The 13,785-nt window shown below is 41.8% G+C and overlaps 1 protein-coding gene across 1 annotated transcript in view; it reads right to left on the bottom strand.

Annotated features, from left to right (window-relative positions):
* PTPN14 (protein tyrosine phosphatase, non-receptor type 14) overlaps positions 1–13,785 on the bottom strand; it is a 177,468-nt gene that overhangs the window by 81,424 nt on the left and 82,259 nt on the right. The window contains exon 3 of the mRNA XM_003802048.2: positions 7,062–7,231. Coding sequence (XP_003802096.1) covers positions 7,062–7,231 — 170 coding nt within the window. The remainder of the gene's footprint in view (positions 1–7,061; positions 7,232–13,785) is intronic.

Consider the following 13,785-nt stretch of genomic DNA (forward strand, 5'->3'; position numbering starts at 1 on the left):
AGGGCCTAGGCCACAGACCCATGAAGCTGGCCTCAGTCTTCAGAGACATTAGCAGTGACAAAGCCTCTTCCAGGAGGTAGATAAGGTCAGCAATGGAAGCTTTAAGGGCAGACTCAAATAAACCTTCAGTAAATCAAATACATGGAAGTGAAATAAAAATTGCCTGTAGATAGAGCTCTTTGGTAGGGGTGGAGGGAGGAGTGAGAACTGTTCATTAGTAAACTCCTACTGACTAGCAAAATATGGAACAGGTACTCTGAAATGAAAAAGAATGCAAATAACCACTAATCTCTTTTTGGGAACCCAGTTCTTCCCTCCAAGGTTGCTCTGCTTGTTCCAGACAGGCATTTCCCTCTCCCATCTCATCACACACGATATTAACAGCACAGAATGTTTGAGATTAGATCCCAGTATCAACTGCATCTTAAAATATCTGAAATATCTGGCAGAAACAACTCCATCCTCAATAATCAACAGAAAGAGAACAAGTTCCCATTCACCAGCTAAAGCTGGCCAGGGGAAGGATTTGCCATTCTCAGCAAATTATATTATCCACGAGGAATTCACACTGAATCTTAAGTTTGACTTCAAGGAAGTCCCTATTTTCCAGCCCAAGGGTAAACTTTAAATATCTACTAAAATGGCATTTCCAAATAATAAAAGAACCAAAAGAACTGAAGGAACAAAATACAGGGTGTTGTAAAAGGAAGTGGAAATATTACCATAATTAGAGCTTTTATAAAGGGCAGCTTTAAACACTGGTTGAACACCAACTTGTTTACAATAGCACACAAGGCAGATTAAGAGAATCAACCAGCATTGCTATTTACAAGAAAGAAAAGGTGAAGAAAGCTTTCTGTAAGGTCACTGGACCTACTTTCTGAAATCTATTTTAAAAACACATACACATACAAACAAAACACCATTTTAACCCTTTCTGGGGTCGCCTCATCTGGTTGGCCATCAATATGCCATGGGTCCAAAAGCGTAGCTGGAAAAAAAGGGACCCTCCACCATCATCTGAAAAAGTGATCACCAAATTCCCTTTTGTCATTCATTATCACCAAAAGCATAAAAATAAAAAGCACTTAACTTATCCTTTTTCTGGTACCTAAATAGCACAACTGTAAAAGTGGGCATTTATTCTCAGTTGGTTAAAAGACTTGCCCATGGCTCGGCACCTGTAGCACAGTGGTTACAGCACCAGCCACATACACCAAGACTGGCAGGTTTGAACCCGGCCCAGGCCAGCTAAGCAACAATGATAACTGCAACAACAACAAATAGCCGGGCATTGTAGCAGGCACCTGTAGTCCCAGCTACTTAGGAGGCTGAGGCAAGAGAATAGCCTATGCCCAAGAGTCTGTCTGAGGTTGCTGTAAGCTGTGATGCCACAGCACTCTACCGAGGGCAATATAATAAGACTCTGTCTCAAAAAAAAAAAAAAGAAAAAGACTTGCCCAGTTTGTTCTTCTGAGATAGAAAGTATCTTTAGCACTGAAGAATGCCCATATAAGTCCATACAAATATTAAATATTTAAAAAGTCTTTCAGGTAATAATTGCTAGGCAGTTTTACCTAGTTTTACTCTAGGATAGAATCTCCTGAACTAGTGCCTTGGAGGATTTACACCTATAGCAGAACAGTGACCCTCAAAGTAGGGGAGGCCCACAGTGGCTGAGAAGACGCAAACACAGAGGCAGTGCCCAGCAGACAGAGGGTGCTTGGAACACGGCCCGGAAACCTGGACTCTCCTCTGGATGTACAGCAGGCTCCTAAGACTGTCCTGGCAAGGGGAGCGATTAGTTGGTGACAGCAGTAGTTGCACTCCATTAATTCTGTCCAGTGCTCACCACTGACAGGGTGGACAGCCCCACCTGAAAAGCCAGGCCAAAAAGATGTCCTGGAAAAAGAGGAAATGTTATCTGACCTTGTTGGGACAATTAGAAGCTGCTTTGCACTACACAAACATACCATGTGATAGTGAGTAATGCAAAGATGAACATGTTTGGGTAAAAAGAAAAATGTCCCAGAATTCAAAATTTAAAAACCACACATGCACTCAGCAACTTAAAAGACCTAAAGACCTAAATTTGAAAAACTACTTTTTATTTTAAAAGTTTTCTCCTTAATATTGAAAAAAAAAAATTAAAGAGGGACTTCCTCTTGCTTGAAGAAGACTTGGAAAAACCCCAGACCTACACTAAAAGCAGTGATCTTGGCCGGCAGTGTTCCAGCCTTCCTCTGCTATTATTAAGGCTCCTTCTGTTTGACTAGGAATTTCTCCACCTCTCACAAACCATCTTTTTTCTTTCTGTGTCCAGAAAAGACCTGAAAACCGTGTGTTTATAATGAGACTGTTGCTATGCAAATCATTAAAACACATTACAAAAATCTTTCCTTTGAGTCAGGAGGACGTAATGGGGGTGGGGGGAAAACTCACAAGAGTTCCTTTGCCGAACAGAACAACCGGCAAAAAGAAATACGAAAAGCAAACAAGATGGAGAACATTACGGGGGTCCCATCCTTTGAGTCATTTTAACCAACAGGGGAAAACTAACATTTCTGAAGCTCCAAGATAATTTATCTTGCAGTTTGGAGTGGGGTTAACATAGTGGTTGTTAATCTCTGTAATTCCTATGGTTTCATGACTCACCCCCTCTGTCTACTCAGGTATCCTTCTCACCAGTTTTTTCACACTTCTGTAATAATGTCAAAGGATTTCTCCCCTTCTCTCCTTTTCTTTGTACTTCTGTGTGTATTCTCCTATTAGTATCTTTTGTCTTCTCATTCCATGTTCACCTTAAGGGGGGACCTGAATTGTCCATTTCTTCTCCAACACAATCACAGTATTCTGCCCGTTGTCCTTAGCTATGAAGAGACTTGCTCCTCTAAAGTCACTTTCCAGCAGATGTGATGAGAAATGTAGGTTAAATTAATGTCGAAAACGCCATGCCTTCCAGTGTTCTAATTCAAAACAATTTGGACTTGATAATTTTAATGAGGTCATTCGCCCTATTATTAAACAGTTTGCAATCAATATCATTCTCAAATTTTTGTTGTGTGCTTCTGGATACACTATTCAACTGCAAGTCTCCAAGGTTGGGATTATCTGGAGACAAGAAATGAAATAAATACCTTTTAAATATTATCTTCCTTTCACCTCTATGTATCTTCACATATATGTGGGTCCACATCCCCTCCAAAACCCAGGGTATCTATCTGGACGCTCTTTCCTTATTTAGAGAGAAAATGGCTGGTCATGACTAAGCTATAGGACTTGTTTTACTCTCAAGCAAAAATAGCCAAACCATCACAAACATGTGCTGGGGGAAAACAAGTTTGGTTGGCTCCAGACAAAGGCTTATTTTTTAAGCACAGATGGTTGAATGGTTAGCCTCCTCCAAGGGGGTTGCCTGCAAATGAAAGACAGATTTCTGTTTCTAATCTATGCAAGTATCTTACTCTGCTGGGCATCACAAAGACTAACTGTTTTGTGTCAGATACTGCAGATCCCAGGTGCTCTCAGAGATGCCAAAGCCCATCTCCACCTGAGATGCCGGGTAACCCAGACACCCGGCTGACAACTGGAGAGTTAGTCATTAACCCGCTCCTAATGAGTGTTGTTGGGGCCTTCAGTGAAACATTCCTCTGGAATCCTGCCCCACCTCCACCGCTTCCCCTTGGCTGCTCTGCCTGGAAGGCAGTTTCAAGATTCAGTTCGAACTTCAGATGCTTCTAAAGCCTCCCAAGAAGGCTCAGATTCCCAAAGGCTCCTGTGGACAGTTAGTGGCATTCTTCACCTGCTGTTCAGCTCATCTTTTCATCTCCAAACCCACAAAGCTTGATCACTGAAGAGTATTATTCTGTCCAAACCAGGTCTCCTTTATACTCCAGTCCCTGCACCTACACCCATGGCATGTCTCAGAGAATCACACCTGGGCCGCTGTTGGTGGCCCTCAACCTTCCCAAGTACATGTAATTCCCCTTTTCAGTTCTTACCTATCAACTTCCCTTTCTTTACTAACAATACTTCTTTCTCTCATTTCTGCTTCTCCCCCAGCTTAAGTCTTTCACTTGATCCGACACCCCCTGGCACATTCCAGCTTGAGGGCCCCTTGGGGGCAACAAAAAGTTCTGCAAGGCTGAAACGCATACACACACACACACACACACACACACACACACAACTTTTCATGTTAATCCAGTTCCTAACTTTAAACAGCCTTTGCCATAAAGAGCAGGTTATACCTGAAATCCTCATGGTTTGGTTCCAATGTTTAAGTCCAAAAGCGTCTTTTAAAATCTTACATTTTTTTCCTGTTAGTGTCTCTGACCAAATTGACAATAATAGACTTTGCTTCAGAATTTGGTGTTGGAAAACACTTCTTTCCCTCTTTATCAATTTTCATCATAAATGAATTGAGCTGAGCAATAAGAAATTCCAAATTAAAATGAAAGAAGCCCTTCCTCATCTCCATGCTTAATAACCACAGCTAAACCATCTTACTCTAACCTCAGTCCAGGAGATTTAAATGCCTGTTGTTTTAATCTACAAATGCAAACAATGACAGTCAAATAACGCAACTTTAAACTTACTTACCTGGAAAATCTATAACTGTAAATAGTTTTCAAGGTTAACTAATTCACTGATGTACAAATTCGGATAATTATCAGAACCAAAGGAATACCACTTATTTTAAACACCACGTCCTCTTGATCCACAGCCCCAGACATTACAATTCAGACTTCTGGTATGGCTTGAGCATCCATATTTATAATAAATGCTCTTGTAACTGTGACACAGAAGGCCCTAGTCTGTCTGAGAACCACTGGTCTAGTCCAACACTCTACCCAATATGGTGGCCTCCTCCATAGGGCACCACACAGGCTACCTAGAGCCAGTCTTTCAACTCCTTCAAACTTCACTTACTGCGAGCTCCAACTTTGTGCTCCAAAGCTAACAGAATTTCCTTTCCTACAAAAGCCTTCAAATATCTAAAGGCAGCCATTACCCCCTTGCAAAACTCCATTTTGCTGAGCTTAAACAACCCCTTTCCTTTAACTTTACAGAGCCCAAGTTCTGAGTTCCTTTCCATTTCAGATACTCTCCCTCAGCAATAGCCTTATAGGACAAAGTCTGCCTAAAGTGACAACATTTCACTTTCCTTACAGACTAAACTTTTTCCAGTGATGCACTAATTTCCAGTCCATGCTTCAGCCTCGTCACTCATCTTACATTTTGTGGTCTGAGAGCCAGGAACCAGCCAGCACTGGTTAAGCTAACGCTGTGTTCCCAGCACTGCATGAAGTGCCCTAGGAGGATTCAAAAGCCACAGAAACTGTCCCAGATCGAGGAGTTAATGATTTCTTATACAGGAAGGACCGGGATAAGTGAAATAACTTGAAAACAGTGCATGAAGAATGCAAAAGAATGCTTTAGATGAGTGTCACACGAGGCTGAACACCAGGCTTTCAAGGGTCAGACTGTGAGCGACTTGCAGCCTCTGTGTGCAGACACGTCATCTAACACCAGCTTTTAATAAAAATAAACAAGAAAAAAAAACCCCTCAGCATATCACCTTATAACATATATAAAAATTCTAAGAAAATGGGCTGGGCTCACACCTATAATCCTAACAATCTGGAAGGCCCAGGCAGGTGGGCCTGTGAGCTCACAGGTTCAAGACCAGCCGGAGCCAGAGCGAGACATCGTCTCTAAAAATAGCCGGGCATTGCGGCAGGCGCCTGTAGTCCCAGCTACTTGGGAGGCTGAGGCAAGAGAATCAATTGAGCCCAAGAGTTTGAGGTTGCTGTGAGCTATGGCACCACAGCACTCTACCTAGGGCAACAAAGTAAGACTCTGTCGCAAAAAAAGAAAAAAAATCTAATAAATGTATCCCTATTTCAGAAGTTTAAGATCTAAAAAGTACACAAATGAGACCAAAGTCCTTCTTCTAGACACGTCAGTGACATTGCTTCCCAAGCACTCTAAATGCCAAGATCTGAGTAAAAGGTAAAGAGTAGAGGGATAATGTGATGCTCTTTGCTACTGAAAATCTCCATTTGATGAGGAGACTCCCCATCAGAAAACTCTTACCCATAAGTCTTACCAACACCCACAAAAACACACTTGTTTCCTTCACTGAATCACACCTTCAAACAGAAACAAATCCTCACTTTATAGATAAGAGGGGGAGAACGTCACTTCAAAGAAGGCAGGTGACTTCTCCAAGTTAAAACAGTGTATTAACAAGTGAGTGAAACCAATCCCCAGGTCCCCTCTCCACTGCTGGCTTCTTGTCTTCTCTTACTCAACAAAGGACAATCCAAACTTTGGCTCTCTCAACTCTGCCTCTTTAATTTTACTCCCTTCTTGAGTTACCGTCCCAATCCTCAAATCCAAAGATGGTACTTTTTGTTTGGCGATATCTTAAGGATAGGATTGGACAAAACTGTATAGGTGATTAACTTTTTATTAAATTCTAGCATACCTATTTCACTGGTAGCTTCTGACTAACACTGCAATGACATTAGGCATAAAATTATACCTGGTTGGGTCTGCATCCATAGCTAAGTGGTTATGGTGCCAGTCACATACAACAGGGCTGGTGAGTTGGAGCCTGGCCTAGGCCTGCTAAACAATAACTACAATAAAAAAAAAAATAGCTGGACATTGTGGTGGGCACCTGTAGGCCCAGCTACTCAGGAGGCTAAGACAAGAGAATCACTTAAGCCCAAGAGTTTGAGGTTGCTGTGAGCTGTGATGCCATAGCACTCTAGCAAGGGCAACATGGTAAGACTCTGTCTCAAAGAAAAAAAAATTCTACCTGGTTCAGGAATACTACTACCTTACCAGCCTTACAGGGAACTGCTGGGGTTAGCTACGTGGATTCAATCAAAATGCTAAAGCTGCAAAGCAGCTAGTAAATCATCTCCAACGACTCCACCCTGTCCCCTTTACACACACACCCCCTCCATCAACCAGCTCATCTACTTCACTGGAAGCCTTCACAGTTAGCTCACACCCTTACACGGAACACAGCAGGGAAATGCACCTACCGTGTGGCCTCCTGCTGAAGCCATGACACATTTGGCACATAGAACATGACTCCGAAGAAAAGCAGAGGCTCGTTAGCGAATTTGTCCAGATGTTTCTTCAGAGGTTTTTCCAGCTCCACCCATCGTGCTTGCTGGCTCTTGCTGAGAAACCAAAGGCCAAAGTAGTGCGTCTAGAGGAAGAGGGTAAAACAGTGTCAGTTCATGCTCCCCACAAGCACCCCAGACCACACCGGAACCAAGACCCCTGCACCCTGCATCATCTTTGGTTACTCAGCATATACATAAGGCTCCAGCTTTTACTTTCTACTTTGGGACAAATTAAAAGAAACTGTCTGCACCCAATGCTGCAACCTACACTGAGTATCCAGACTCAGTCCTCATACCCACTGCTGCTGTTTGTTTACTAGACACAACGCACCTACATTAGGTACCGGGAGGTGTATGGGCCGTGGACGGTGCTGACTGTTTTCCTGAGATCTGGGGGCTGTCTTTCCAGCATGCCTTCTGAAGCCCTCATGATCTCACATGGAGCACACTGGCTAAGCCAACACAGTTCTCCCACCTGCGGCAAAGTAACTTATTACTCCTCTCCTAAGACAAAACCTGCCAACTGAAAGCTTCTGCATCGTAAAATATTTTCATGCAGTACCAGATTTTAAATGAAGATTTATTCACTCTTTCTGAGCTTGAGAGAAGTACTTTAAACGGCATCACCCGTTCCCATTTCATTATACATGAACTGCAGCAAATCTCTCCCCTCTCGAGTGGAAGGAGCTTCTCTTCACAGCTGCTACAGGAGCCCCTGGTGGCTGTTCTTGGCAGATTATGGTGGGATTTGATAGATGAAAGAAAGATTTTCACCCTTAGACTTGAAGCCTCAACCAGTTTAGTTTTGAGTAACATGCTAAATGATTAAAACAAGTACTTTTATGCACCCAATCCTGTCTTTATATTAATTCATGCTAGGCTTTTAGGATTAGCACAACAATCACCAAAAAAATAGATCACTGCTTTTGAAGATTCTTTTATATTTCAATTACAGCCTAGAATGGTTTACAGCACACCTGGAAATCTGCCTTCAAAAGAAGAATCTGCCTTCATGACCATGTTTAATTTCCAAAGGCATCCTCATGCCGACTTTCCCACTCCAGCTGGCTTCCCCTCAATGCAAACCCTGCCACAACCCAACCAAAACCTCTACTGAAGCTGTGACTCTGACTTTACTAGAAAACCAGACGCGTCCCTGCCTACATAAAGATGCAGACCCAGATGCCTTAAAAGATATTTTAAATGGATTTACTTTCGAATGGGAGCTAATTATTTAATCAGCTTTCCTCCACCATGGTCCAAAGGGCAAGTTCCCATCAGAAATCTATACATTCCTTGAGCAACAAAATGCCAATGACAAGAGCCAAGGTCATATTTCCATCAACTTAGACAAACCTGCTTGAGTGAATTTGGACCCTGTCGCTCACTTCCTAGCTTCAGCAAGTCCATTGGTTGTGCTGATGTGATGACCCAGAAGAAATGAAATGTAGCTGAATAGAAAGAAAATAGGCTTCAACGTCAGCTCATCTCCCAGGCATTGCTCTGTCTCTGTAATTTCTCATAAGTTACTGAGCCTTCCAGACGTTCAGAGATTTCTCATCTATGAAACAGGGTGATGATTACAACTCTCACCCCCAGGCTGAGATAAGGCCTGGCAATCACACACAGGCACATGGTAAGTAACTACTTCATAAATGGTGCTCTTTGGTGCCACTGCGGCTGGGCCCCAGCTACTGCTGTTCCTGTCCTCACTGCCACCACTAGTAACTGAAAGCAGGCTGGCCTTGTGAGTCTTTTTCATCAGTGATGTCCCTAAGAACCCTAGAATTACACAACAAAGGTTATAACATGCACACAAGTAAAAGCTGGAATTTCTACAAATAACCAATATTTAAAAGGTATAAGAAAAAAAGAACCACAAAGCTGTGCTTGCCCTAAGATTTTCTGAGGGTATCATTATTGGGGATCGATGATACAGGCTTAAGCTAAACCTAAAATGAGGTAATCTGGGGGCTCAATTCAAAAAGGGCCCAAGGCAGTTCTGCATCATACTGAATTCCTTTATAGAGCACAATGCCCTATGAGGATAATTTCCCTGTACTTTGGATGACTAGGAGTGAGTTTGCACATAATGAACTAGGTAATATACGTAAACCATAATGTGCCATATAATAATTATTATAATTATAAGCATGAGTGAAGGAAAAGAGGACAAGATTCACAATTGCTTGACGGGCTAACCATGAACTACTTTTGACATTTAGGAGATACTTTCATGGTCTATACTTCATTCAGATTCATAACATTCGAATTACATAGGGTCCACAGTAACTGCATAAATGTTATACAATCAGCTTTGCAAAAATTAAAATTCTTATTGCTACTATGTCTTGAAGGCTAATAATTTAAATATCCTTTTCTCATTATCATCCATCCAGATCATTAGACCAGGCTGGAACTCCTTTCCAGAACACACCTGGAGGAAGAATATATAATACACATATATACACACGCATGTGCACACACACACTTGCTCATCTGGAGGAAGATTTTATATATATATATATATATGTATATATATATATTTTTTGAGACAGAGCCTCAAGCTATCCCCCTGGATAGAGTGCCAAGCTCACAGCAACTTCTAACTCCTGGGCTCAAGCGAGGCTCCTGCCTCAGCCTCTCAAGTAGCTGGGACCACTGGCGCCCGCCATAACACCTGGCCATTTTTTGGTTGCAGCCGTCATTGTTGTTTAGTGGGCCTGGGCTGGATTCGAACCCGCACCTTAGGTGTATGTGGCTGGCACCTTAGCTCCTTGAGCCACAGGCACCAAGCCTAGAGGAAGATTATATAATATGCATATATATACATGCACGTGTACACACACAGTCACTCATCTGGAGGAAGATAATATACATATATTCACATGCATGTGAATGCACATAATCACTCCTGCACACACACATACGTGTACATGATGAAAATGAAGGTGATGAGGTACAAGAGAAATTATAGTTGGTTAATAATCTTCAGCCATAATTAACATGATGGAGCTCTAAATAACGAAGTAAACCATTTCTTTTTTTTTTTTGGTTGCAGCCATCATTGTTGTTTGGCGGGCCTGGGCTGGATTCGAACCCGCCACCTTTGGTGTATGTGGCTGGCGCCTAAGCCACTTGAGCCACAGGCGCTGAGCCAAAGTAAACCATTTCTAACAGAAAAACCTAATCATGGTATAAGTTTTTGTGCTGCTGTGATACTAACATCTTCCAAAAGACACAGAATATTTCAGAGTGACTCATATGCATTATCCAATGAAAAATTACACAACTGCTCAAGAAATGGGGTTCCCAGTGCAGGTGGAATTGGCAGGGACAGGTAATCTACCTATTCACGGCCCAAACGCCCTAGCATTAGAAGTACTGAATTCAGTAGCTAGCAAGAAGGAAAGTCCATTTATGAAACTCCTCTTGCCCACACTGGTTTTGGAAGGTACACCCAAAGTAACTTCCATTCACTCCCCGCTTCTCTCTTTCCCCCGCTACCAATATCACTACTCTGGAGAAGAGAGACTCTCCCTCAAAGTTCCTACACTGCTCTTTTCAAGTTTACAAGACAGCACAAGTTTATTCCGTCGTATCAATACAGTGCCTCACAGGAAACGGAATCTGAGCCTAAGTGCTCATGGCAACTAACACCTGCGCCAGTCAACTTCCTGTGCATTATCCAAGGGTCTTTTAATCCCATCAAACCCAGCTGAGCCCTCTCCAGGCTGGTTCACAATTGACTTGCCAGATGAAACTCTAGCTCAATTTTGGAACCCAAGTTTCCCTGCTAACCATTGCCACATGGCTGAAGAAAATGTGGTAGATGATTCCAAATAGAAATCACCTTCTCCGTGACCAAGACAAGAGGATCGCACTATACTGCCTGAGTGAATGCCTGAAGCATTTGTTTTGTTTATGTCTGAGGCACTAAATATAAGCCAGGCCCATCTAATCCTCACGCTACTTCTAGGCAAGGTATAAATTCCATTTTATGTCTCTGCCTGATTAAGAACAGTAGAACAGACAGCTCGGAGGCCGTGAGTTTTGCAATGAGTTTATTGCAATGATGAGAGAAGAGAGAAGAACCAGCTCCCAGGCACAGGACCCACATCTCTGAACTAATTTCAAAAAATGGACTACAATGAAACAAAGTAGGGAAAGCCACATTAAAATGTCACCTTTCTGTGCGTAGTTCTCCCATTTATTTGGAGTTTTGCATTTTAACAGAGGAAGCATAAATATATCCATCTATTCGAAAATCTGCTAGTTTCATCGGTGGCAGAATGCTGTGTGGATACTTCAGTCACGAAGTGTCCACCTTTGGGGATTATGAAAAGATTCTAGGGAATGAAGGCCATGAAAAACAATTTGGGGAGCAGGGAGTATGTGGGAAACCTAAGTATCTTCTGCTTGATCTTGCTGTGAACCTACAACTCCTCTAAAGATATCAAGTCTATTGAAAAATACAATTTTTTTTCATTTCTTTATTGTCAAGAGATATTGTTAACCCCCACATGAGCTATTAGTAGGGAAAGACTTTTCTGAGGGTTTTGTTTCTCCAGTTTTGTGAGCAACAGCACAGCTTTAATGCTATTTGTAAGTGACGCGTTAGTCATCCAGAAGCCAAAGTTTAAAATATCTTGCATTAAGTTGTAATGGGCTGCCAGTCTTTCAGTTGTTAATTAAGAAATAGTTGGTATGCCTCCACATAAAATATATGAGTTACATACAGGCATGAAAAGTTTCACTGAAGCATGGAAAATACTTCAAAAGATGACCATAAGCAGACTCTGAAACAGAACTTCATGCAATTACATTCCAATGGCTTTGGAAAATAAACCTCTGTACTTCAGCTGGGTAACCTTAAAAAAACAACTCGTGTGTCATCAACCTCTACTCTGGTAGGTCTGAGATTTCTATAACTGACACATCTATAATTAACAACTGCACCATCTTAATTTTCCTAGCCAATCTCTTCATAATAGTACAGGAAAAGAAACTGCAGAGAAACAGAGGCCTCAAAAGCAAATCTCATAGTCTAGAAAAACCGCTCTTCTGAGACTGTACAACTCACTCAGAATGTATAGAAAGATGATTTACAAGTTAAGATGGGAGAACATTTTACCCACAATCTCAATACCTAAAAATGGAGACATAAGTGCCAGTACATTCTCTCTCTCTTTTTTTTTTATTCAAGTGGGTTTTTTTAATTTTCTTTCACTTTTTTTTGCTATTTTTGGCCAGGGCTGGGTTTGAATCTGCCACCTTTGGTATATGGGGCCGGCACCTTACTCCTTTGAGCCACAGGCACCACCTCCCCCCTCTTTTTTTTTTGAGACAGAGCCTCAAGCTGTCCCCCTGGGTAGAGTGCTGTGGCATCACATCTCACAGCAACCTCCAACTCCTGGGCTCAAGCGATTCTCCTGCTTCTGCCTCCTAAGCAGCTGGGACTACAGGTGCCTGCCACACCTGGTTATTTTTTGGTCATAGTTATCATTGCTGTTTGGAGCTAAAAAGATCTCACATTATAATTTTTACAAAGACAAAAATTCAAAGAACAGAAATCTCCCCCCACCTATCTACTCTTAGTAGACTCTTAATCAATGTTGATTACTTTAGCTCTCTGCAAATATACAAATACGTGGATATGATTAAGCAAGCTATTAATATAAAATATAGCAGAATTACTCTATTATCTGACAGGGCTGGGAAATGAGGTGTTCCATTTAATGGATAACCCCACAAATCACACAAAAGTTACCAACTGCTGAAAGCTTAGCATAAAATCAAGCCGCAGAGATATCTTTAACGTAATTTAACTTTTCCTTAATGATAGGAAATGCTAGGATTCTGTGTCTCTTTTTTTTTTTTTATATATTTTTGACTGTTTGGGATTCATTGAGAGTACAAAGAATTAGGTTACACCGATTGCATTTGTTAGATAAAGTCCCTCTTATAATTGTGTCCCACACCCAAGAGGTGTGCCCTACACTGTCACCCCCATCCCCCTCTTTCTTTCCCTCTCCCCACTTGGCTCATTCCCCTACCCTCCACCCCATATTAGCTCATCTACTGCCTTCATGTTCTAATAGAAAACATTGGATTCTTACTTCTCGACTTTTGTGATGCTTTACTAAGAAGAATGTGTTTCACCTCTATCCGGGTTAATACAAAAGATGTAAAGTCTCTCTCTTTTTTAATGGCTGAATAGTATTCCATGGCATACATATACCATAGCTTGTTAATCCATTCCTGGGTTGGTGGGCATTTAGGCTGCTTCCACATTTTGGCAATTGCAAATTGAGCTACAATAAACAGTCTAGTGCAAATGTTCTTATGATAAAAGGATTTTTTTTTCTTCTGGGTAGATACCTAGTAATAGGATTGCAGAATCAAATGGGAAGTCTAATTTGAGTTCTTTGAGGATTTTCCATACTTCCTTCCAAAAGGGTTGTATTAGTCTGCAGTCCCACCAGCAGTATAAAAGTGTTCCCTTCTCTCCATTCATGCCAGCATCTGCTGCTTTGAGACTCTGTGATGTGGGCCATTCTCACTGGGGTTAGGTGATATCTCAGGGTAGTTTTTTTTTTTTTTTGTAGAGACAGAGTCTCACTTTTTCGCCCTTGGT

The sequence above is a fragment of the Otolemur garnettii genome, unplaced genomic scaffold (assembly GCF_000181295.1).
Source record: "Otolemur garnettii isolate 467f Iridium unplaced genomic scaffold, OtoGar3 scaffold00229, whole genome shotgun sequence".
In the NCBI taxonomy this organism is placed as follows: Eukaryota; Metazoa; Chordata; class Mammalia; order Primates; family Galagidae; genus Otolemur; species Otolemur garnettii.